Consider the following 24090-nt stretch of genomic DNA (forward strand, 5'->3'; position numbering starts at 1 on the left):
GTAAATAATAAAGTATAAATTAACGGTGAGGAAATTTTCGGGTAGTGTAAATTTTTATTTTTTTGCACGGCTTGGTTGATTTCAACAATCAACGGCCTATGACTCTCTCATAATGCGGTCATGGAGAACCAGATAGTATCCGGTTATAGGGAGTCAGATATCCAAGCTCACGATACTACCTGGGTCCTGTAATTTCGATGATATTTCCCGTGTGAGAAAGGAAATCTATTGTAACAAGTTCTCTCTTCCAAACCCCATCAGCCTTGCTTTCATCCAGATATACTTGGAAGCGTTGTATTTTGTCACATCTATTTCATATACTTCTTCAGCCCCCGCAGTCTATTCTTGGCCTCCTCCAACACCGAATCCTCCTTGCACACCGCAAACCGCAAGTAATCCTCCGCCATGTGCGCATTCTCATCTGTATAAAACTCCGTCGGCGGGATGGCCGCAACGCCAACCTCGTGGATCAAGAACCACGCCAGCTGGAAGTCTCTCGGCCGGCTTGCCACGTGCGCGGGGAAAGGGTAGTCCTCTGGCAGCTGCACTTTCGCCATGTTGACCAGAACAAAGTAGCCGCCCTCGGGTTCGGAGTATGGGAGGCCCAGCTCGTCCCAGACCTCGTTGAAAAGGTTCATCTTGGCCTTCATGTCTCGGACGGTCTCGTCCCAGAAGCCTTCGGCATCGGCCTTTTCGAATCCGACGGCGCAGGCTTCTTGCAAGGGCGAGACGGATGAGTAGCAGATGCGCGTGTGTGCTGCGGAAACGTATTTGATGAGATGCTCGGGGCCCATCAGCCAGCCTAAGAGAAGTCGTATTAGCGATTGAGAGTCCTCGTCAGAGCTAACCATGTATAGAGATGCTTGTATCATACCAACACGCCACCCAGTAGCATAAAAGTTCTTGCCAGCAGAACCAACCGTGATAGTCAGCTGCTCGATCTCGGGGGACAGGGCCGAGATTCTGGTAAAGGGTACGTAGAACAGACGATCATACACCTCATCGGAGAGAATAATGATCTCATGCTTCACACACAGGTCGCCAACCTTCTGCAGCTCCTCCTTGGAGAAGACTTTGCCAACAGGGTTGTCTGCAAGAGTGACCAATATCAGCGACGCCCATCTTTTCGTGAATCAGTAGAAGCAAACTCACGGGGAGTGTTGAGAACAATCATCTTTGTCTTGGGGGTAATGGCTCTCTCTAGCTCATCAAAGTCAATGGTCCAGTCGGCTGCCGAAGACGTCTTGACGGCTCCCGTGGCAGGAGGGTGCAGGGGCACATAGACAATCTTGCCGCCGGGCATCTCAATGTTGCTAATGTACCTATTCCCCAGTGTAAGCAACTCTTGACACGACACAAATGATGTTGATGAGTTGCACATACTGGTCAAAGAAGGGCTCAAAGATGATGACCTCATCACCAGGCTCAATGAAAGCCATGAAAGCACTCAGCATGCCTATAATCGCCCGCCAATGTTAGAAAGCCAGCTGCAATCCTCGCAACACCACCTTGACTTCGTCCAGGCTCACTCACCCTCGTTGGCGCCCGTCGTAATGGTCACCTCGGTTTCAGGGTCAATCTTGCGTCCCCAAAAGGGCGAGTAGGCGTCGGCAATGGCCTGCTTTAGCCTGGGCCTGCCCTTAGTGGGAGAGTACTGGTTGCATTCCACCCGGTCGAGCGCATCTTTGGCTGCGTCGAGGATGAACTTGGGCGGGTTGTATCCGAAGAAGCCCTGGCCCATGTTGACGATGGGCTGTTTGGGCGACGCAGCAGCCGCCTCGTTGATGATGGACCTGGACCGCTCTCGTCTCAGCATTGGGTGTCTCAGTCTCCAAGCATGGCTCATATTCTTCAAAACAAACTCATACATGTCCATGCACATGCACTCACAACAACTTACCACACATCTTGCTTCTGGCCCTCGACCCGCGCCGCGGGCTTCAGCTTCAGGCTGCCACTCATGGCGGAATAAGTTCTGACGGTATGCGCCACAGGCTCTCTTCTCCCAGCGGCGAGGGCGATTTGGTTTCGAAAAGTCACAAGAGAAGGGATTCGAAGAGCAGAAAAAGACATTGAAAGACGCGCGCCCGCTTTTTTTGTCCCCTTCGGCAAAAAGAGCTAACGCAGTAGCCGGTGATGCGATTGATTGGTATATGGAGAAGAAAAAAAGAAGTGCTCGGACTTGGCCTTATCACCACCCCTCCTTTTAGGCCTTGATCTTTTTTGTCGCTTATATGCCGCCTGTAGCCACGCAGGATTGCAGAGCCGAGATGCTGGACGCTGGAATTCGGGCTCTCGGTTACTGAACAGACAATTCCGCTCTGCCAGCAATGCTTGATGACACTCAAAGGGCGAGAATGACCGGTTGCGACATCGGCTTAAGCTGCACGAGGGCTACACAGGCACTGAAAGCAGCAGGTCGCTGACTAAGGGGGGGCTGCGGGACCACCAAAGGATCTAGGCGATGGCGTCAGTTCCCGTGAAGATGAAGATTGATCACCAGCCGGATATCTACGGATACCAGGTATACGATTGAGCTCTTGCAGTAGTCAGGGCATAAAGGGTGCATCGAGGGGTCTTGGTACTCGGGTATGCAATTAATTGCATTGGCTTGATTGATGTAGCAGGAGAATGTGCCTACTGCAGCACATGCAGCCAGCTCTAGCAGCTGAGCTACCCTAATATTGTACAGATAGGTGGCGATGATGCTGTGTGTGATACAATGTCTACATAATGCTATATAGATACGTATGAAGACTTCATATCTCTAAGAAAATGCAAAAGAAAGTTGGCCATGAGATCAGTGCCACGATATTGCACCTTATACGGAGTACTACATCTACATATAACTTTCCTTTCTCCCTATGCCAACACCTAATCAGAGTGCATATATGCATTGGTATGACCTCGAGATGACCACCTCAACTTATCTCGTACCATCAACAACAAGCCAACAATCCAGTTTCTCATCATAACAACTTCACCATGACTTTACAAAGCACAAAAATCCACGAAACCCTTTACCAAAACGAAATCGGCCGAAATTGCTCAGGCGACTTGATTCGCAGTCCCTCCGTGCCAACGCTCTCCTCTTGTCCCTTTGTCTCTTCAAGAAGGCGAGTCGTCACCTCATAGCACTTGTCCGCCGTGATACGCTCTCTAGCTCTCCAAGCGAGCAGTCTCACCAACAAATTGACCATTTTGTTTCTGGGATTCAGCTTCTGAAGCTGCTGCGCGTGGTTTGCGCATTGTCGCGGGTATCTCGCAAACCCGGCCTTGGTCTTCTCGCATTGCGGCCACTGGCCAGTCATTCCTAGCAGGCTGATGCCCAGGGCCCAGACGTCGTCACTTTTGCCTGCATGGCGATTATTGGCCGTCATCTCTGGTGACCAGTAGTTGGGCGTGCCGCCAGGGCGGCCACGGTACGAATCATGAATCTTGCAGTCAGCGCAGTCCGCCAACGCTACGCTGATGGGGTCAAGACGGCGGACGAGGATGTTTCTCGGCTTGATGTCTGAATGAAAATAACCTCTTCCATGGAGGTAGGCGAGCGCATCTGATATCTGGCTGGTGGCTAGAAGGATTTCTTCTTTGCCCATACCGCCAGGAGCGTGGTTGATACGCATATGAAGGGTTCCTTGAGTACAGAGCTCGGTGATTAGAAGAGTAGCGTCTTCTTTGTCTAGCTCTTTGTAAAGCTCAATAAACTCCAAAATGTGTTTCTGAATGAAAATGAGAGCAGTTAGTTGAGTGTACTGACTGTTTTTTTTTTTTGCTCTTACTCGTACTGAGAACAAAGAAAACTTTAAACAATGGAAAGGGGGAAAAAAAAAAACTTACGTGAGATAACTTGCGAAGCATCTTTGTCTCTTTATAAAGCTGGCTAACCGACGTGGATGCCTTGCCAGCCAGGAGCTTTCCATCTTCAACTCTCTGGATCTTGTACACAGTAGACCATCCTCCCTGACCCAAGACACTGCCACGAAGGTACTTGTCCGAAGCAAAGTTGCGCTTATGCACTTCCGAATGTATCTCGTCTTTCTCATTCCACGTGTCAAAGGTATTGAGATTAGTATCCGGGGTTATGCCTTGCGAGAACCACGTTCCCTCAGGAGGGGAGTTGTTGCCCATGATAAGAAGACCGTCGGACAATTTTGCTCTGCACGATGGGTTACACAGAAGAAGATGAGAGAGCAAGATGAAAAGATTTGAGATATCGTCAAATCAAAGAAGAAGAAAGGAGAAACATCTAAAGAAGACGTGAGCCAAGCGTTGCCAATGTTACACGATGTGATGGTGCGTATGAAGTTGATGAAATTCATCAAAAAAGAAGAGGCTGAAGAGAAATAAAGAGGCAGGGAAAAAAGAGCGAAGAAGGGGGACATAAATACGTGCAGCCAAGGTTTCAAAACAAACTGCAAACGCCCGGGCAATACACTGCCCCCCCCCCCCCCCCCCCCAAAAGCAAGAGTGCCTCGGTGCTCTCTCTACGCTATTAGGTGTAGCACACAGCCTCAGCAGGAAATTTTCGTCTCAAGCACATCCATGTCAGCTATAGCTTCCAAAGAAAAAAAAAAAACTAGCAACAAAATCTCTTATAACAAAGCTGGTACGTTTATATTGGAAAAAAAGACAGCTTGTTGGCTGTTGGGTAAACTGTTGAATGGGGAACATACCCAACGCCTGAACAAGTAGTCTCTTTGATGAACAAACGATCTTTCAAGTGCTATTCTAGTGTACCCAAAGCAGTATTTGTTTCACGTCAGTTAACAGCAATAAATTCCAAAATCCAAGAGTTATTCAAGTCCACCCAAAGGAAGTATTATTTCACGTTGGATAGGTAGGTAGGTAAGTAAAGTACATATTTATAGTACGTGCTTGATTGCAAAAAGTTCCAAAACAAAAAGCCAAATTAACAATCATATTTATCGTCTGACGGACCCCCTGCGATATGTGATTATAATGATACACTTAAAAAAGAAACATCACCACATTTCCCTCACGCCCTATCCTTCTTCCCTTAATAAACACCAGGGAAGCATAAAACCACCCTCAAGAGTCATCAAAAAAATTTCCTCCGTCTTTCCGTCTTTCGCCGCGTACTTCCAACAACAACAGATAGCGAATGCCACTTGCGTCTAATACTGAGCCCTTGAACCAAATCGCCATTTTACTCCCCGTTCCCAATTCGCGATATTTTCATCAATCAAGGAAAAATGAACTCTCTCTTTCTCCAACCAAAAGAAAACAAATCGAAAAAAATCCACGAGTTTCGCCCATCGATCGTGTCGTTAATGACTTGATACGTAAAATATTGTCGAATCATGTTTTATCTCGCCAAACTAATGCCCCTAGGTAATGAGAAGAAAAAAAAAAGCAGAGGTAAAAGAAGAAAAATACCTAGTTGTACATGCGTACTAGAAATAAAAAGGAGCACCATGGGTATGCCTGGAAAAAAAAGGAAAAAGAGAAAAAAATCGAAAGGGAAAACCTAGTCGAGAGGAACACTATCCTTCTTCTCAGCTTGTACTTCGTCGCTGAGAGGCTCTCCTCAAATTCTCCATCATCCGCTCGACAAACTCCATTGATTCGCAGCCTGGAACGTCAGGGAATCCTTCAGGTTGGTGATGCATCGTGGTATGCGCGGTATGGGGCTGAGGAGGGCGATCAGCCAGGGTCTGTTGATTAATCGTAGAAGACGGCGTTAGTAAAGCCGCAGATTGCTTCATGTCTGGAATTACATTATTGGTGTTAAATGGGGTTTCAATACTCGGTACTGCTGCTTCTTCCGTAGTAGCCTCTGCTTTCGGCGTAGTAGCTCCAGGCACGCCGACTTCCGGGCCATTAGGTCCCTTGGCCTGCGGCAAATTCGATGATTCGGGCTTCGCTGGCGGAAGTGTCGTCCCTGCCTTACTCTCCTGAGGCAACATGGAAAACCTGGGGAGTGGCACCGGGGTGACTGATATTCTTTGCGGTTGTTGTGGCGCTTTGGATGCCGATCCCACAGGCGTTGCTGACCCACGGAGAGATGTTGATGACGAGGATGTCAAGGCCGATTTGGCATTGGGAGACCCGGCCTTGGGACTGGACGGCTGAGCTGGCGAAGGTTTGGGAGAGGACTGCAAAGGGGTACCGGGCGACGAGGCCATAGCAGCTAAGAAGCCTGCCGGTAAGGGAACTGGAGACTGCTTAGGTGGAACCTGCATTGCGGATTTAGTCGACTTCAGGGACAGACTGATAGCTGCGGGTAAGCCAACCTTGAACGACTTGGGCGCGGGGGCTGGCTTGGGCTTGCTGGGCTGCTGGGCCATATTCCTGTACTGAGCCTTGATCGCAGGATGATACTGATGGCTGGCGGTCCCTAGTATTGGCGGAGGTAGTGAAGTGGTCGTCTGCTGTGGTGTTGTAGAGATTGCCGTTGCCCCAGACGAGACGGCTGTCGTAGGTGAAGTCTGGTATGGCCTCGCGGAGCCAACTGGAGACATGGCCGCCAAAGAGGCTCGCCGGAGGAGATCGTTCTGGTTTGCGAGCAAATGTGCTCTCAAATCGCCTTCGTAGCCGTTGGTAAACCCGCCCCAGGGTGAATACGGAGTTCTGTATTTCGACGCATCCCTTTGAAACCTGTTAGCTAAACTCACTACATCATTATGATGAAGAAAGAGACTTGCCTGTTGTGATTTACTTGGAAAAAAGGATACTTTTGGTATACTGATGAGTGAACCTGCCAGGTAGGCTTACTATATTGGTGAGAGACCTGTGCTGGTGGAGCAGGCTTCTGGCCTCCTACCGATGGCGTGGAATAGAAATGTGATGGCTGCGCAGGTGGCGGCGGCGGCGGCGGCGCCGTGTAAGCCTGAAACTTTCCACCTGTTCCAACCATTGGTTCAAATCGCTGTACCGTATACGGCTGATACCCTTGAATAGTGGGAGCAACAGCATTGGCTGCTTGGAATGAGTATGTGCCGGGGTGGTAGTACGTCGACCCTGTAGAAGTTCTCGGCTGGTAGACATAAGGCTTTTCCAAGCCCGAATAACTCGTAGCAGTAGGGCCATATAGCCCGTAGGCTCTCTGTTGATATACCTGTCGCACAGGCGCAAGTTTGGGGGGGCTTTGGGAGCGTATCCAAGTAGTTGCTCTTGGTGTTGTATCGTGGGATTGCTGGATCCTCGGTATACTGCGCTCTGGCTTCGGTCGATGTCTTGCCGAGATAATACCAGATCTGATCTTGCTTGGTAAAATCGGTCTTTGCCTGCTCCTTGTTCGCAATCTCGCCAGTGTGAAATTCTGCCCAGGTAAAGCCGCCTTCGACAAAGGTATCATCTTTCCGAGGCTTGTCATCGCCTTGCTGGCGCTTGGCATTGAGCTTATCTTTTGCCTTTTGAGAGGATGGCAGCGGGATGGCATTTGCTGACGCCTTGGGCAAGTGATAATCAGACGGGTCTGGAAGCAGGAGCCATTTCCACTCGACTTCCATCCGATCACCGTTTGGAAGTACATCAACCAGCAGCATTCGCTCATCTGGTCGATTGTCCACCACGACTCCAGCAAAGATTTCGCCCTTGTGATATTGCAGCTGACAAATCTCTCCTTTCTCAAGGGCCTCAGCGGCCTTCAAGATACGAGAGTCTTCTTCCAAGGCATCACCATCCAGCTTCTTATCGCGCTTGGCACGGTGGAAGCGACAGCTGAATTCAAAGGCCTGTTCTTTGTATTCCGTCCCGTCTTCACCAAAGACCGGGACTTCTTGCTCTTCAGTAAATGCTCCAGCCGCTGCTGCGCACGTAGCGTGGTACGCCCTCGTGCATTTCTTCTGGGAGCATTGGAAGCAAGCCCCACGTTTTGATCGACAAAATAAGCATTTAAGATCCAGCCGGTCTTTGTGTATAGAAGAAACATTGAATACAGTTTCTTTGCCGTCAACTGTGTCAATGTATGTCTCAGGAATGTAGAGGGCGCAGAGGCGATGAGCTTTCCTGCCGTCGTCTGTAGGAAGAAACTCTAGACTAGGGATGTCGTTGGGGCACAGACAGCAAGGCGGCTCAGCCTTGACTTTGAGTCGTAATCTGATCTTCTTAACCTTGGTCTTGGCCCCCTTGTCTACTTTGCCGCGCTTCCTCTTTCGATTGGCATCCCTAAATTTCACAGCGTGACCAGGAGGAGTGGGAAGCCCAGAAAGCTCATCATCATCGTCGTCGTCTTCATCGTCGTCGTCCTCTGTCTCTTCGTATTCAGTTTCTTCTCCGCGTAGCTTCCGCTCAATCTCGTATACATTTACCCACACGCTGTCTTGAGCTTGGGCGCATTCACACTTCTTGGCAATTTTGCCCATCTCAAGCCAGGAGTCGAGGGCAAAATTTACTGCTTCGGCGCAGTTGTATCCCAGATTGTAGCCGGAATGATATCCATAGGGATACGTGACAACAAACTCGCCGGGGTAAGAGACAACTCGGTTGACCTTGATGCCATAGTGTTGCTGAAGGTGTTGCGGCGAGATGAGGAAAGCCTTGTGTCTGAGGAATTGATCACAAGCTTTGGCATCGGCGGGCCAGATGCTCTTCATAGCAGCCTCAAATTTTCGGGCGTCAGCCTGAGAAATGCTGTACCATTGTTTTGGAGCGCCAAAGTGAAGAAAATTGATGCTGTACAAGTCGACATCTTCAAGATGCCAGGCAAAAGTCGCCTTCCACATTCCAAGGTAGAGATATGCAGTATTGACACCGGGGACCTTGGTGCCAAGAACATCCAAGAGATTTGGCAGTTTGTTGAGATTCCAATTCTCGGTCCTATCGTCGAACAACGTGCCCATCAAGTCAGCACCATATAGCGGTTGGGCATAAGTCAACGTTTTCCAATAGACTCGCTCCAGTTCTTCGCAGCGCTCAGGCGTATAATCGGAAATATCCATCCGGTAGTCGAAATCTTTGAACGCAGCCTCATCAATGACTGCAGATCCTTCGCGGCGGCTGTATTTTCGGCGTGCTGAAGTGGATTGGATCTTTGGCTTGCTTGGTTTGATTCCGCCCATTCTGCGGACTGTAGGCTGCTCATCGTCATCGTAGTCCATCTCGGTGCCCAGTTCCTTTATCGGTTCGATAGACTCCATCACCTCGTCTGCTGCACCGTCAGCTTCGACCCTTGGGGACACCGGAGTCATAGGCCGGCTCTCTTCATCCCGTTTGGCCTTGCCCTTATTCTTGGGCGGCCGTCCTCGTCCACGAGTCCTTGGCGTGGGATTAGCATTCGCAGCCTTGGGGGCAGCAGGGCGAGATCGCACGGGCTTGGGCTTATCCGCATTCGCGCGTCTCTCGCCGCGCCGTGCAGGAGGCTGGTGCTCGCTCTGTTCGCAAAGTTGTCTCCACTGCGGTATGTTGTAAGAGCGTCCATGGAGTATATTAACTTGGCGGTAAGTGCCGTTCGAACCCATGATGTCCTGTTTGATTGGCTCGCGGACTCGGACCTGCTTTACGAGATCGTCGAGTTGTGGCTGTGCATCTTTCCACTCCTTTGGCGGAATGACTTTGATGATTCCAGACTTCATTCCATACTTGTCGACTTTTGTCATCTGTTTGGCCAAGGCCCAGCGGTTAGCAAACAGGGGTCAATTACGACTCGGGTGGCTGCCGACATACGAATCGCTTGAAATCCTTGAACTGCTCCATGGTCGGTTTGAAAATGGGCACGTTGCCGGACGACCAGTGGTCCGGCTCGATGTCACCAATATCGTCCTCTTGAGCAGCGAGATCCGGGGGCAGCATCGGCGCATCCTCCAGCGGCGGCTCGTCCTCAAGGTCGCTCAGCTCCGAGTCGCTGGCCTCTGACTTGCCGGCATCGTTGCTATCCGGCGGCGAGTGCAAGAAGGCGGGCTGCAAGGGCACCTTGGCACATTCGATCTGGTCGTCGATGCCATCCCGCGTGTCGACAGGGAGAGGCTCAGACGCCGAGACGGCTGCGTCGATGTCGTCGGTGGACATGGCGGGCGGTTTCAGCACGCAGCGTGCGGCTGGGCCATCGAGCGACCGGCAGATGTCAGGCGCAGGCGCAGGCGCAATGCGACCAAGCAGCAGGATCGAGGATTTTGATTTTAATTTTTTGGTGCCGGGTTCGTAGAGCGGCGCGCAGCGTGAAGATGCTGGGTGTGGGTGTGCGAGATGCGGTGGTGCGTGGGACAGGGAGTTGCGTCCACTGAACTTGGAGTCGTCGTCGCTTTTTGCGGAGAAATTCCTGGCGGGAGCCGAAGGGCTACGGCAGCGACCAACCGCTGAAACACGCTGTACAGCGGATGCAGGCGGCTCGATGTAAGCGTTCAGTGGGCTCATAACACCTGAGCGTCAGGCCACTCGAGCGCTAAGTGCATGCACTGAGCAGGGATGCGGCCGAGGGACTAGGCGGTCGGCGCAGTGTGCCCTTATCTCGACGATCAGAGGCCAGTTCGAGATGAGATCTGCTATCTGTATTCTTGTACTACTGGTAATTTGAGTTCCAAGATTAATATCTTGGACCTCAAAGCTTTGGAATACGCAGAGCCTCTTTTGCGGCAAAAAGAGCAGCAGCGTCTGTTTGAGCGGAGCACGTGGCCAGCGCTCGCAAAGCCTGATTTTCGGCCTCCCAGATCAGCTGAATCCAGTGTCCAATGGCCTCGCCCTTCTAATGCAAGGGAAAAGCCAAAGATGCTCGGATAAGTGGGCCCGCATCTGCGCCCCCACACAAACGAAAAGCTGTGAGGATGATCTTCTCTTGATTCTTGTAGCATCCATTCTAGCATGCGCATGCTACCGTAGTATTACAGTTGAAAACTTGGCTTGAGATGCGGAATAGTAAAGGTCGCATTTTTATTTCCAACTACCCATAGCAGCACTATGAGAGATGCAGATACGCGAGCAGGCAGAGAGTGAATATATGTAGCAAGATGTGCATGTACTAATCTGGCCATCAATCTTGATACAAGTAGCCTGGGACGATGAATTGCCAAAAAAGGGCAGCTTGGTAGAGATTGGTTTATCTCAGGCAAAAGTGCATACCGCGCTTGTCCAGATCAGGGAAGTTTTGCAGATTGATAAGATCCTAGTCTAGGAGAAAATCTTGATTGAAACAAGCAGATAGACTGGCCCAACTAGGAAGCAAACAGCATGACAATCGTAATGGCAAGTTATAGCCATGGTTTGCTTCTATCGGGTGTAAACAATTGGACATAAATAAAGGCTTTGGCGTCTGCTGTCTCGGATGCATACTGCAGAGTCTGTGGCCCTGCTCATTACAGAGGAACACGCCTTCTCTATTCATGTAGTCTTACATCACCACTCAAGAATGGCACTCGGTTGGGAAAATACGCGTATCTAGGATGATCAACCACGTACGAAATTCATTAATAACTGTAGCAAAGAGAGGCAAGCAAAAAGATGCTGAATGAAGGCAATCATACCATGCTCTTGCTTCAGTATTTGATTCTCTTGTTGCAGGGAACAGAGCGTGCAGTATGCATCAACTACTGCCTGGCGAAAAGACATAAGAACACGAGTACCACGCAATGGAGGCATCACAACGCCTTTAGCCTCAAAGACATAAAAGCAGCGATGGAAGAAAAGAAGAAATGGAAAAGTTGCTGTCAAAGAAATTAAAGCCAAAGGAACTCGAAAAAGTAGACACATGTACTTTGTATGTATATCATAACCAGACGCTCTCATGTTAGCCGCTGTTTGTCAAAAGACGATGAATCAACCGGCTCAAAGCAAAAGAAAGAGAATAAGAAGCAGTTTTGTGATTGGGACTCTCGCACTGTACCATGGCCAAGAAAAAAAAGTATATGCACCAAGACCGCTCGCAAAGCCATCTGGCAAATCCCCAAAAACAGGCCGCAAAACGCAAAAAGTAGGTTCTAGAGGGAATCGAACCCTCGCTGGCGGAATCAGAATCCGCAGTCATAGCCACTAGACCATAGAACCAGTGCAGGTTAGAATGCGGTGATCCGCTTCCTATGGCGACGGTGGGGGGAGATATTGTAGATTATAAAGCCTGGCGCTATGGGCCGGTATGCGGGGCTCTCTGTACCACCTACCAAGACCAGTAAGGAAGGGATAATTGTGAGCAGCTTCGTTAAAAGCATTGTGCTATGCACCGAGAATAGACTGACTGGTGACATTATTTGGGTTGATGGCGATGCTGTAATGAGTTGTAGAGATGATACTGAAATGTGCTGAAGCATGCCTCTATCAACTTGAATATTCACATATACCCACCACTAACACTGCACACAAGAGATGAGGCATGCACTTGTTCGGTAATTTTTTCCCCGTCCAATTTTTCATCAAGCATATCTTGCCATTGGAGAAACAGAAATCAGGCATGGCTATCTTTCCATCTCAAAGCTTGACGTGACGTCACCAAAGGACACTTCCCAAAGCCTCTCGTCATGGGCGTCAAAGTTGAACCTACCACTCCACTAGTCGCAGAGCTTGGCCGCAAACATCCAGCACCAACGCAACCACAGGATCGGAAGTCTGGGACACAATTAAGCTTCAGGCAAGCTCGTCGAGCTCATGCTTCAAGTGCCTGTCACATTGCCCCTCACCTCCATCAGACAACGTTTAGACCTTGGTGCTACTCCCGTGTCGTCCGCCAGCACGAACGACATCCAGCCACCCGCCAAAATGGGCGGATGCTGCCGCAAGAAGCTGCTCCAGGATTCGCCATGAACCATCCAAGAGTGGATTTTGGCTTCAGTTCTAAGCTGCTTCTATCGCAGCAGCTCCGCTAGCCTCGTGCGGGTTGATTTGTGATTGATGCGCTATTTGGTCCTTCTCCAGGGATTGCTCGGTAACGCATGTGCCCGTGCAGGTGTCAACATGTCAACTCTGACTACACCATTCGATGGGTGGCTGACCTGTTCCTCACGACAATTGGTGAACTGGAATTCCCAGCTCTAATCCAGCCGGAAACTCTGGCAGCCTTCGAGTCTAGATATCCTTTGGTCAGGCCCCATCCATTCCCCATGGCTACCATCATTCTGGCCGGCATGGGACCTTTCTTTCTTTTTTCACTATCCACTTACACGTTCGCTTAGAATCAGCTTCTTCTTGTGCTGCTTCATCCCATCCTCTAACAGCTCATAATCCCATTTTGAAGAGCTACACTTTCGCTTGATGATATAGAGCTGAGCTACCAATAGGCAGTATATCAATATGGCCTCTCGTTCAAGCTGCGGCGTCTTTTGGCCTATGAAACCGCCAATTGTGTCAATCTTGCTTCCAATCTTGCTGCTGTGTCTCGGTGTCTCGGCGCAACCCAGTGCCAATCTCAACGCCAAAGTTTGGGCAGCCGTTGCATATATCAACCATGGAGAAAAGACTCCCACTTTTGGCGGCTTGGACAACATTCTTACCCCCACAGGAGCCCGTCAAATGTGGAGGCAAGGAAGTGCTTTTCGACACCGTTACCTGGGCAGTCGTAATGCCACTACTTTTTCCAATTTAACAACGGGGAACACAAAGATTCAGGGAATAGCTACGGATGCCATCAACAATGATCAGCTCACCGTCTTGTCGACGACAGATGAATGGGTTTCTGGGGGTGCCATGGCTTTCCTACAGGGCTTGTATCCCCCCCAGTCCCAACACTTTCAACAACCTTGCTGGAGGTCGACAGGTGGCCCAAGATCTCTTTGTTAGCCCAGATCTGATTGACTATCCTTTGGGAGGTTATCAGTATCCCAATATTGAGACTCTGTCATTGACAGACCCTTCTTCAGTTTTGTGAGTTGGCCTGGCTTTTTGAAGGCGATGACGTTTTACAACTTATACGCTAACACGAGGCTTAACATAGCATCCAAGGTACTGCCCAATGCTGGGCTTGGGATAGCAACGTACACGCGATAAAGATGGACGATCCTATGGGACGGTTTAGGTCAACTCAAAGCTTCTACAAGTCCCTCTTTGCCACGCCTCCTCTCAAGGGCACCGTACCCAACGCCTCAGTGAGTTACTGGAACGCCTATGACATATACGAGTATGTAAATTACATGAATACTCACAACGCCACTGTCACTGCTGGGTTGGGATTTGCCAACGAAACCATCGATATACTCAGAGCCAATGCCTTTGAATTGGAGCGTACGAAGAATGGAGACGTTTTAAAAGATGCTCCAACATTCAACTACAACAACGTCTCTACCATTGCTGGACAGACCCTTGCCATGCTGATTGCAAGCTCGCTCAGTGCTACCAGCATAGGAGTTGGCACACCACTGACACTCATGTTTGGTTCTCACGAGCCCATGCTGGCCTTCTTCTCCCTCATAGGCCTCTATTCTGAGGACAACCTACTCTCTGGCCCATTCTCCACGCTTCCAAATCCTGGCTCGGCCATGATTTTTGAATTGGTCGGCTCAAATCCAGGCGACGTCGACGCAATGCCTTCGCCTCAGGATTTCATGCTTCGGTTCTCATACCGAGCTAATGCGGATCTTGGCGAGCCATTTTCGGCCTATCCGCTCACTTCAATGGGTTTTGAAAGCCAGATGATTCCTTATACCTCCTTTTTGGGTCAGCTCCAAAATTTCACTCAGGACTCTATGCAATGGTGCACCACATGTCGAGCAGTCTTTGCTCCTTGGTGCAACACAGGCGCCAACGAGTCTCCCTCGGATCCTCCATCTACCAGCAAAAGCTGCTCATTGAGTCCAGCTTTAGGCGGTCTCATCGGTGCCATGGTGACGCTGGCCGTGGCTCTCCTTGCTATAGGTGTTCTCAACTGGTTTGGATTCGTCTCTTTTTCACGTCGATCCAAGCCCGGTGTACGTAGCAGCTCTCCAGGCGGCTTCAGAGGATCAGATAAGAGAGCTGGTGATGCTGATGTCACCGTTACCGACCGCGGTGTGCAGCATGAACGGGTCGGCAGCTGGGAGTTGAGAGATGGATCGGGCGAGTCTCCAATAGAATCTGCTGATATCGGGACAACGAATCTGAGCCGGAATTTGGACGACGACGAAATTAGTCTAACAGGCGTGCAGCCGGTGAAAATTCACGAAACTGTTTAGAAACTGCCGTGAGGCGGAACGAGACGAGGCGAGGCGAGACGAGATCTGGCGAGACTAATACATGATATCCCACATTTGCTTCACTTTTATGTTTTCAGATCATGAAAACAAGTCTTAGGTAATATTGTCCGTCAGACCAAAGGGCAAAACTGAAGTGTTGTTTCTGTCCCTTTTGACATGCTTATGCTACATAACCTACCTTTAATAAACCTTGATCAAAAATTGGAAACATTGCCAACACATCCACTCTCGATGCTACAAAAGGAACACCCCTGGCCCAACACTCCATTAATTGGTGCAGGGTCAGATCAGCATCAGTGAGTCAACGCCGTGACATGCAGCTGCAGCAGCTGTTAGGCGGAACCGGTAGCTCTCCACATCCATGCATAGCGCGGCACTAATACTGAACCCGCGATCATGGCCGTCGTAACGTTCGTAGAGGATGGCCAAAGCATGCATTTTCCTCGCTTTGTAAGGGGTCACGGCAGCTTGTCGGTTTCTTCGACTCTGACTCTGCATTCGCGGCGCGACTTACTTGGGGGCAGAACCAGGCGTCTTCCATGCAGCGACCTTGAAAACTCGGAGACTGTTGCTGATTTCAAGCCGTATGGGCGAGTTGCTCAGCCTCAATCACACCTTGTCTTCTCTCTGCACGCAAAGAAGCCCGTCAAGCGTCGCGGCCTCAAATTGCAGCCATCAATCATGGACAGCAATCGCTCACGCCCGCTTGAGAAGTCTCATGTCGGCAACTCAAGAGGGAAGCTATTTGTCTACAAGCCCCTGAGTGACGACCACAGCGTTCGCTTTCTTGTCCTCCAGCCAGGCTCCGGCTCTGACCCTCTGGTGGGGAGCCTCCAGCTTGGAAGCCTAGCCTCAGCAGACATTGGGCAACTTCCCCCCTACGAAGCCATATCGTACGTCTGGGGCTCCGGCAGCCGGCAGTACGAGCTCACTTGCGATGGCGCCGTCCTGCCTCTCACGCAGAGCATATACGATGCGCTGAATCGGGTGCGGTTGCCAGACCAGCCGCGGCGGCTGTGGGCTGACCAGGTCTGCATCAACCAGGACGATATACCCGAGCGCAGCCAGCAGGTGAAGCTCATGAATCTGGTATATAGGAATGCGAAAAGAGTCCTTGTGTGGCTGGGAAGAGATCCCGATGGCGTTGCTGAAGAAGCGGGACAGACGATTCGCCATCTTGACGGCGTGTTCAGGGATGAAAAGGCCCATGAGGAGTTTAAGCTCGCTCATGAGGAGAATCTGGCGCTGCAAAGTTCTGAGCCTTGGGTGCCTCTGGCAAAACTGACAAAGCTGCCCTGGGTAAGTCTCTCTATATAAACAAGCTCCCCCTTCCCCTTACTGAAAACGCTCATGCCCAAGAGCAGAGCCTACAAAGGGCTGTAAAGTTGATATAATAAGAGGACATCTGCTGACGCTGGGAGATCAGTTTCAACGAATATGGATCGTCCAAGAAATTGGAACAAACGCCCCCGCGACGCTGTACTGGGGCGATACAGAAATGGACTGGGACACACTCTCTCACGTCGCAGCCGTCCTCAACGAGAGATACTACCACCTCCGCACCCGGTTTCTCCTCAACACCTCCAGCATCCGCTACCTGCACAAGCGCTTCGTCGAGCCAGACACAGAATACGACCACGACCACAACCGCGGCAACTTTGCGTACGAGCTCCACAGAGCCAGACATCTACTCGGAAACGACCCCCGGGACCACATCTACGCCTTCCTGGGCCACTACTCCATCAGCAAAGCCGGCAAGGAGCTGCAAGGCCTCACTGTGGACTACTCCAAGAGTGTCAGGGACATCTACATCGACGTCGCCGTGCGAGCCCTCCGCGGCGCCAAAGACCTCGTCGCCCTCTCCGCGGCGCACCACGGCAAGCCGCTCATGAAGCGGAGGGCGTCTTGGGCCAACAGTGATTTAGAGTTGCCGTCCTGGGCGCCGGACTGGCGACATCTGCCGATTCACATCCTCGGCTCGCCGACGGTGCCGCACCGCGCGTCGGGAGACACGAAGCCGGACCTGACCATTGACGAAGCCTCGCGCGTGATGCGCATTCGCGGCGTGAGGGTCGATGTCGTGGAGAGGACTTCGTGGACTATTTACGGGACGGCGTTTCAGGTGAGGCCGGATAAAAGGCAAGGCGGCAGGAGGAGCAGGAATTGGGGAGGCAGCAATGGCAGCAATGAAATGGATGAGGGGCCACACGATGAGGATGGGTCTGCTCAGCCTCCTCAGGGGGGTTAACGCAACAACGCGCGCTCCAAGCAGGAATAGCAATGGCCGTCGTGACTCAGACAGCGCCCAGCTGCAGCAGCATGGACGTCTAATGCCTCAACGACGATGGACGCAACTCGACCAGAGCAACGGTCCTCGCATGCACGTCATGGAGGTTCTATGGAGGCGCATCTGCGGCTACCGGACATTCAACCTCAACATCGTATACCCCCCTTTCCTCAAGAAAATCCCCTCCCCAGCAACAAGAGGAACGACACCTTTCAAACCCGTATCTTCATCTTCCGCATCTTCTCCTCCACAAGATCATCGCAAATCCGCCTTCTTCGCCTTCATCCAGACCCTCACCAACGCCTGCACGGGCATCGACCGCTCGCGCCCCTATTCCTCCATCCCCTCCGAAGAATGGCTCACCAGCGCAGCAGCCTACCTCGTCCGCTACGCAATTTCTTCTCCTTTATCTACGCCATCGCCATCCCAGACATTCCCTCTATCCGCATCCTCATCCAGATCCATCAGCAGCCCCGCCAGCAGCACAACCACAATGTCGTCCTTTTACGAGCGCGCAAACTCCATGTCCTCCTCCCCTTCCTCCCCCTCCTCCTCCCGCAAACCCATCCCCGTCCACGCCGCCATCCACGACCTCTCCCTCACCGGCGACCCCTTCAAATGGAGCCACGAGGCCGTGCTGGTTACTCGCTACCGCCGCTTCGCAGTCACCCGCAGGGGATACTTTGTGCTTGGACCCGATGCGCTGCAGACTGGCGACGTCGTGGTTGTGCTGCGCGGCGGCAAGGTCCCCTTTCTGCTGAGGAAGGTTAGCGTTGGTGGTGATGGTGAAGAGAGGTGGGTGCTTGTTGGAGAGTGTTATGTGCATGGGCTGATGGATGGGGAGGGGTGGGATGTTGAAGGGGCGGAGGAGGAGGTGTTTGCGGTGCAATAATATTGGCGAGATAGTCTTGTTCAAAAGAACGTGTATAATGATTAATGAAGAAAGCTAAAACATACGATGGATGAATGAATGAAAACACTCCTAATCAGTTCAATTGACGACATCTTTCCTTGTGTCAAACATCATGTAATATTTGAAACTTAGTATGATGTCCAACGAGTTTCTACAAATTTATACATATCACACAAGCATCATTGTCAAAAGAAATTAGAGATGAATATTCATGAAAAGGTTTTGGCATTTCTTGTCTGCTGAGCCACTGACCGAGTGGAATATTTCTTCCCCCCTCCTCCCGTCTATTTAGATATATAAAGTCAAACATAAAATAACAAAAAGGAAAAGCCCTTGCCGCTGTTTTCCGGCCAGCTCCATGAATAAGAATAAATCAGAGAGGATAAGCTGCCTCTTCTGCAAAAAAAAATATGACAAAGGGAAGAAGAAAAAGAGTCAAGAAGCAACATTGCCATGTGTGAAACCCATCCGTTATGACCCCATAATAGAAAGAAGAAAACTCCGTATACCGCTGCCTGGCCCATAGTATGCACATTCCAGCCTTGAAATAAGTAGAAAAAACAGAAGCCATGATAAAGAAAAGAGAAGTCGCTAATTATAGTAGACCGTGTGGTAAGAATTTTTTTCTTTGTTTCTTTGTTTCTTGTTTTTTTTTCTCTTCAAAGGTCCATAGTCAAGATCTCTAATCTTGATGTCACTGCCTCCATGCTGGCACTTATGCTTTGTACTCGGGCCATGGCAATCGCAGCGCTGGCTTCCTCTTCGGTGGCATCCACAAGTTCAAATCGAGACAGCATTTTCTCGGTCTCAATGCCACCGAAGATGTCAACGTGTGAAAGACTCTCAGTGTCCACCTCGCTGGACTCGGAGATGGTTGATGCAGGCTCCGAGTGGTAGAGAGCAAACTCGGGGTCGGCCTCAAATTCCTCATCGACAGGTCCTGTCTCGGACTGGGCGACTGGAGTCTGCTCAACAGGTCGCTCAATCACAGGCACCTCGACCTTTGTGTCTTCAGACTGGAAAGTCTGCTCAATCACGCTGGGTACCTTGCCAGACAGGATGCTGGATTCGATGGGAGAGGGAACCTCGGAGGTCTCCACAACAAACACTCGGGGCTGGAAGTTGAAGCCATTGCCGATAAGCGAGAAATCAACGTTCTGCTCGGGAATCATGGCCATGCCAATTTGATGCTGAGAGGACTGCGATCCGTAAGGGTTGACATCCTTGACTGAGCGCTGCTCTGGCGATGGCTGGGGCTCTGGCTTGACCTGTGCCGGGGCAGCAACAGAGGGATTTGCGCTGAGGTGGTCCAGGAAGCTGGAGAATGCAGTGGAGGAAAGGAGCATGCGAGTGAGATCAGAAAGGCGCTTGTTCTCTTCGAGCAGAGCGCGGTTCTGGGAACGCAGGTCATTGTTGTCCTGCACCTTGCCAGCAACCTCGGACTCAAGCTGAGAGATGTACTCTGTAGCATGTTAGCAAATATATCTCGGAGTGGCGGAATGATAACAAGCATCTTACCCTTTCTTCTTGATCGGAAAGCACGGGCAGAGACCTTGTTGCGCAGCTGTCTGCGCTCTTTGCTGCTGAGTTTCTTGCCCTCTTCGCTTGCCAAAAGGCGCTCATCTTCGTCCATCTCCTCATCATCCTTCTTAGCGCGGTTGAGGTTGGCCATGGGAGAGGAGGCGTCGGAGGGCGGAGGAGCAGGCTTAGCCCGCATCGAGTTCAGAAGCTGAGTAATCTTCTGCTCAACAATGGGGTCGCTGGGCTGAGGCGCCTTGCCGGCACGGGCCTTGGTTTGCATGGGCTGGCGCTGAGCCTGCTGTTGCTGGATAATGTGCTGCTGCTGCCTCTGCTGAGCATGAGCCTTGGCCATGGCGGCCTGCGAGTGCGCACCGGGCCATAGGCGGCCGACACCGCTGGCTTGGCTGGACAGGCTGGGAGAAGCAAGCGCCGAGTCCTGCTCGATGTTGCTGGGGTTGACGGTCGGGAAAAGTTGAGAATCGGCCGGTGAGCCAAAGTCCATCATGTCCGACGCTCCCAGGGTAGCCTGCGACGGCGAGGTGTTGAAGTCGAACATGTCGTTCTCTGAAGGGAAGCCAGTCAGATAGTCGAGGCTACCAAAGTCCTGATATCCCGCGTTGCTCGATTCGTTGACAGCCATAGTGTTTGCGATGGCGCCGGGGACAAAGCCCGTCTGCTGACGATACATGTCATAGTTGTGGCTGGGCCCGCTCAGAGCCTGCGTCGTCGTCATTGAAGGCGTCGTCACGGCGGTGGTGACCGGGCTGGCGAAGGTGGGCTTGGAGGTGGTGGAGGGAGACAGCGACGGCGAGTTGTAGCTGGGGATTCCATCGTACTCGGATAGATCCAGCAGCGCGTCGATGTCGACGTTATTGGGGCCCGACATTGCGGCGGGATGTGTTCGATACGAAGCGAGATCTGGCGGTTATGGATTCGACTCGATCCGGGTTGACGATGCCAAGATGGAGGTCGTCGAGATGGTTTGTTTCAAAGAGCACAGTGGGAAAAGCTATAATACTAGTAGTAATTGTATTTCGCTTATCCGTTCGTGAACAAGAGCCAGATAGGTAGATGCTCGAGATGGCGGAGAGTTGAAAATGGTTGGGAATTATTTGCAGGGCAGAAAGAAAAAGTGACGCCTGGCGGATTGGGCTTGGGGGAGCGGCGATAATATGGGTGAGGGTGGAACGTGCTGGATGGGTGCCTTGGAGACTGGGGGCAGAGAACAAGGCGCCAGCACTCAGTGGACAGCCTCCATACTGGGCACAGCGCTGGAAGGGACCGCTTTAGGGGAGGCCCCTTGGTCTCTGCTGGCGTCGGGGAGGGGTGCAGGGATGCGGCGGGGGTGCCAGCACGAATGGGGCCGTGGACGCGTAAGCCTTTTGGCCCTCAGCATTTAATGCAGTGAGCGCCGTTGCAGACGCTCGGCGGGCAGCCACAGCGGCGCAACCACTAGGCGCAGCCCGCTGGCCTGTTTGGTGCAAGCGCGCGACGGATCTTTTGCAGCCCTCGCACCTTTGGGCTAGCAGCTGCCTCCATTGCCTGAGCGATGACGACGCCCGTCCCGCCAGCTATACGCTCCGGACACAGGCTCTGCTCCATCCAGAGTGGCGCTTTGAGCTCGACAGCCAGCAGAGCGCCGGCCACGATCCAATCCAAAGCTGCCTTCGCCGGGTGCGCCAACCGAGCCGCTGGCAGAGACAGCACGATAGCCTCGGAGATGGGCAGGGCTGACGAACGACACGACGCAGCGGCCGCGAGGCCAAGCCTTTTAGCTCTCGCCAGTACGAGGATTTGATTGCTGTTAGGCCCGGAGCAGCAGTTGTTTACGACGACTCTCCCGAAAAAAAAGAAGAATATTACATCTCGTTATCTTCCTGGAGGGAGATCTGTCCATCACTTATTTTTACACGGTAGATGTGGAATACCTTGGGTACTTGTTGCTAGAGAGACTCCACGGCAGATCTAGAGAGACGCCATGGCAAGTGGTTCAGCTTCTGTTCTTCGTACTTACGAGCTGCATGCATTGCCTGGGAAGAGAACAAAGACTGAACTAAGCAAGCTTCCTTGCCGACTCCCTTTTGACTTTGTCGGGGCCGATTCGCTTGTGCTAGTCGCCGTCGATTTGCTGGCGAGGCGTCGATAGTGCAGTCTTTATTGTAGCCCGACTCAACCATGTATCGCTCCTTCGGGCTACTCAACAACCCGACGGTTCGTAATCACTCCTCTTGAAGGCCAATGGTTGAGCAGCTAGAGATACCTTGCGGATACTTGGCGCCAGTAACTCCGAGGCGCGAATTCGACTAGGCGCTTCTGCAAACCTTGGGTGCCGGCTAACGTACCCTCAAAGTCCATCGACTGGCGAGACCATCTCCCCACAATGTGGTGGCTGTGCACCACGCTTCTCTGTTCAGAGCCTATCCAACAAATTACTGGAATCCTGCTGGAAGAGGATGGCACCCTTCGGTCTCCGAGATGGCTGGGATCACGATGCCCATCACGTGATGCTTCTCCCTCGCTTTCGTTTATCTGGGAGAGGCGGAGGCAGTGTTTCACAGCACGCCGGCGATTCGCTGGTCAGAGCTGCGCTCGTTTGATTGGCTCGTGGCGCTCGTCTCCAAAGCCGAACTCCTGTCGAGCATTACCAAGGTCGGTTCATTGGTGAATCGTTGCCCGTTGAAACGAGATCGGCTCGACGTGCCATTATTGTTTCGTCGGCCAACGCAGCATCAGGCAGCGATGCCGATTTCCAACATCACCAATTCAGAGAGTGTCGTCTCGTCGCAGCCGTCAAAGCCGGTTCATCTCATCGCCAAGGCTTGGTCCAGAGAAAGCAATCTCTTCCACGATTCAGCTTCAGGCCTGTCGCCGCCGTGGCTTGGATCCCGTCTACGTAGCGACATCTAAGCCGCACCATGCGAATAATTACACAGGTACCTATGGAATACTGCGGCGGAGCACGGAGCACTCAGTACCTAGTGCCCTACCTCAATACCGTGCATTTTGTACCTAGAAACATGAATCCCCTTTCCTAAGTTTTCTGGCGATTAAGTGCCGTCTTGCCGGAAAGTCAGGATCCAAGGCTACTGGGCAGCGGCTGAGTCGGCAGTGAGCTGCTCCTGAGATCCTTCAATGGCGGAGCGCCTCGTATGAGATGCTCCAAGAAGCATTGACAGAGCCAGTAGAACGCCTCGCCGCTGCTTCTCTAGCGATGCTTTAATCTCAATGCTGGACGCGGCATTCTCACACAAGGTAGGTACCTACTCTTTACGTGGTGGCAGCGCATATCACTTGCGGTTATACCTGTTCAGCTGAAACCCGTAAGGCCAGGATGCGACAGAACACGTGTGATGTTTCTATTTTTGTATTTTGACTCTGCGACGACATGTGAGGCAAATTCCTAGTTCCACTTACACGGCGATGCACTGTTGGTTTCATGGCAGAGCAGATGTTTGTTTGACCATTGGTGATATACCCGTCTATTTCCGCCAAATCTCCATCTCCATAGAGACCACCACGAAGTTTTTTCAAGCAACACAGAGAATCTTGAATAATGCTCCGGTGGCTAAACATTTGATCCATCGGTTTTCTGGAGTATCCAATCATGCCGGTTCCCGCTGATTCGGCAGCCGCGGGTCCTCGAGCGTTTCGTGGCAGTGCCGGGATAGTGGGATGGCGTGCGGATCATGACATAACCCGTCCCGTCCGGCTGTCAGTCTTATTTTCGAATGGCTTTCCGTTTTAGGAAATGTGTAATGAGAAAGTCGCCATGGCAGTGCTTTGTGATTTCACCATGGCTGTCCGCCTTGTTTCTTTGTTCATAGCTGTATTCCATATTCCCAAGTAGCATCTGTCAGCTCTCATTATTCGTCGATGTCTGAGTGGTGAGTAGGTAGGCACCTTTGTTCACAGTAGGCGTCTACAGAGCAGCATACCTAGTGCAGTGCTGTCTGTAAATCAGCTGCTGTTACGCAGGGCTACGATGAACCTTCTTTTCTATATCGATTTTTATTCCCATCTATATCAGCCTAGGTGAATACTTCTCAATAATCTCCCTCCCAAAAAAGTCCATGAAATACTACATGTGCCTTTACTCATCATCTTTGTAGAGGCCAATGGCACTTATTCTGCGGGAGCACTTGCGCAATCTTGCTTATCGCTGCTACCCAAATATGCGAACGCCTATCGGAAGGGGAATATCGTTTTCCCGGAGCTTCCGCTGCAACGTGCATTATGTAACACAGGCCTCAAACTGCCCAACACCATGAGAGAGTCTCGCGTCCAACTGCCAGATGGTCACGCATCTGGCTCCAGCACCT

General features: G+C 51.5%; 8 protein-coding genes and 1 non-coding gene across 9 annotated transcripts; 4 read left to right on the plus strand and 5 right to left on the minus strand.

Annotated features, from left to right (window-relative positions):
• Nucleotides 1–39: 39 nt before the first annotated feature.
• Nucleotides 40–2794, minus strand: TrAtP1_005565 (uncharacterized protein). Its single transcript, XM_014089225.2, has 6 exons — nt 1901–2794; nt 1534–1793; nt 1384–1456; nt 1153–1322; nt 875–1090; nt 40–802 (listed from the first exon to the last, which is right to left on the minus strand). The coding sequence occupies exons 1-6, from the start codon at nt 2071–2073 to the stop codon at nt 309–311; spliced, it is 1386 nt and encodes a 461-aa protein (XP_013944700.2). The 5' UTR covers nt 2074–2794; the 3' UTR covers nt 40–308.
• A 67-nt stretch (nt 2795–2861) lies between these two features.
• TrAtP1_005566 (uncharacterized protein) lies at nt 2862–6485 on the minus strand (the record flags this gene model as incomplete). The annotated part of the gene is made up of 3 exons (XM_066112772.1): nt 2862–3722; nt 3841–4037; nt 5771–6485. 3 exons carry the CDS (start codon nt 6483–6485, stop codon nt 3021–3023), a joined length of 1614 nt encoding a protein of 537 aa, XP_065968857.1. The 3' UTR covers nt 2862–3020.
• On the minus strand, nt 4832–10251 carry TrAtP1_005567 (uncharacterized protein). Its single transcript, XM_066112773.1, has 3 exons — nt 9631–10251; nt 6669–9563; nt 4832–6612 (listed from the first exon to the last, which is right to left on the minus strand). Exons 1-2 carry the CDS (start codon nt 9970–9972, stop codon nt 6885–6887), a joined length of 3021 nt encoding a protein of 1006 aa, XP_065968858.1. The 5' UTR covers nt 9973–10251; the 3' UTR covers nt 4832–6612; nt 6669–6884.
• A 1617-nt stretch (nt 10252–11868) lies between these two features.
• Nucleotides 11869–11940, minus strand: TrAtP1_005568. Its single transcript has one exon. It is a non-coding gene; the product is annotated as a tRNA-Gln (tRNA).
• A 384-nt stretch (nt 11941–12324) lies between these two features.
• Nucleotides 12325–13088, plus strand: TrAtP1_005569 (uncharacterized protein). Its single transcript, XM_066112774.1, has one exon. The coding sequence runs from the start codon at nt 12408–12410 to the stop codon at nt 12750–12752; it is 345 nt and encodes a 114-aa protein (XP_065968859.1). The 5' UTR covers nt 12325–12407; the 3' UTR covers nt 12753–13088.
• TrAtP1_005570 (uncharacterized protein) lies at nt 13086–15246 on the plus strand. Its single transcript, XM_014089222.3, has 2 exons — nt 13086–13746; nt 13817–15246. The coding sequence occupies exons 1-2, from the start codon at nt 13505–13507 to the stop codon at nt 15027–15029; spliced, it is 1455 nt and encodes a 484-aa protein (XP_013944697.2). The 5' UTR covers nt 13086–13504; the 3' UTR covers nt 15030–15246.
• Nucleotides 15247–17380: 2134 nt separating this feature from the next.
• Nucleotides 17381–18229, plus strand: TrAtP1_005571 (uncharacterized protein; the record flags this gene model as incomplete). The annotated part of the gene is made up of 1 exon (XM_066112775.1): nt 17381–18229. One exon carries the CDS (start codon nt 17381–17383, stop codon nt 18227–18229), a length of 849 nt encoding a protein of 282 aa, XP_065968860.1.
• A 231-nt stretch (nt 18230–18460) lies between these two features.
• On the minus strand, nt 18461–20888 carry TrAtP1_005572 (uncharacterized protein). Its single transcript, XM_014089220.2, has 2 exons — nt 19769–20888; nt 18461–19712 (listed from the first exon to the last, which is right to left on the minus strand). Exons 1-2 carry the CDS (start codon nt 20655–20657, stop codon nt 18910–18912), a joined length of 1692 nt encoding a protein of 563 aa, XP_013944695.1. The 5' UTR covers nt 20658–20888; the 3' UTR covers nt 18461–18909.
• A 1622-nt stretch (nt 20889–22510) lies between these two features.
• Nucleotides 22511–22678, plus strand: TrAtP1_005573 (uncharacterized protein; the record flags this gene model as incomplete). The annotated part of the gene is made up of 1 exon (XM_066112776.1): nt 22511–22678. The coding sequence occupies one exon, from the start codon at nt 22511–22513 to the stop codon at nt 22676–22678; it is 168 nt and encodes a 55-aa protein (XP_065968861.1).
• Between the last annotated feature and the right edge of the window lie 1412 nt (nt 22679–24090).

Source organism: Trichoderma atroviride, chromosome 3, assembly GCF_020647795.1.
Source record: "Trichoderma atroviride chromosome 3, complete sequence".
Taxonomy (NCBI): Eukaryota; Fungi; Ascomycota; class Sordariomycetes; order Hypocreales; family Hypocreaceae; genus Trichoderma; species Trichoderma atroviride.

Coding starts and splice junctions, on each gene's coding strand:
- TrAtP1_005570 (XM_014089222.3), top strand. CDS start 13,505: ATGCCATCAACAATGATCAGCTCACCGTCTTGTCGACGACAGATGAAT. Junction 13,747..13,816: donor ACAGACCCTTCTTCAGTTTT/GTGAGTTGGCCT, acceptor GGCTTAACATAG/CATCCAAGGTACTGCCCAAT.
- TrAtP1_005572 (XM_014089220.2), bottom strand. CDS start 20,657: ATGTCGGGCCCCAATAACGTCGACATCGACGCGCTGCTGGATCTATCC. Junction 19,713..19,768: donor TTTCCGATCAAGAAGAAAGG/GTAAGATGCTTG, acceptor AACATGCTACAG/AGTACATCTCTCAGCTTGAG.
- TrAtP1_005567 (XM_066112773.1), bottom strand. CDS start 9,972: ATGTCCACCGACGACATCGACGCAGCCGTCTCGGCGTCTGAGCCTCTC. Junction 9,564..9,630: donor TCAAGGATTTCAAGCGATTC/GTATGTCGGCAG, acceptor TTGGCCAAACAG/ATGACAAAAGTCGACAAGTA.
- TrAtP1_005565 (XM_014089225.2), bottom strand. CDS start 2,073: ATGTCTTTTTCTGCTCTTCGAATCCCTTCTCTTGTGACTTTTCGAAAC. Junction 1,794..1,900: donor GGCCAGAAGCAAGATGTGTG/GTAAGTTGTTGT, acceptor AGAGCGGTCCAG/GTCCATCATCAACGAGGCGG. Junction 1,457..1,533: donor TACGACGGGCGCCAACGAGG/GTGAGTGAGCCT, acceptor GGGCGATTATAG/GCATGCTGAGTGCTTTCATG.
- TrAtP1_005569 (XM_066112774.1), top strand. CDS start 12,408: ATGGGCGTCAAAGTTGAACCTACCACTCCACTAGTCGCAGAGCTTGGC.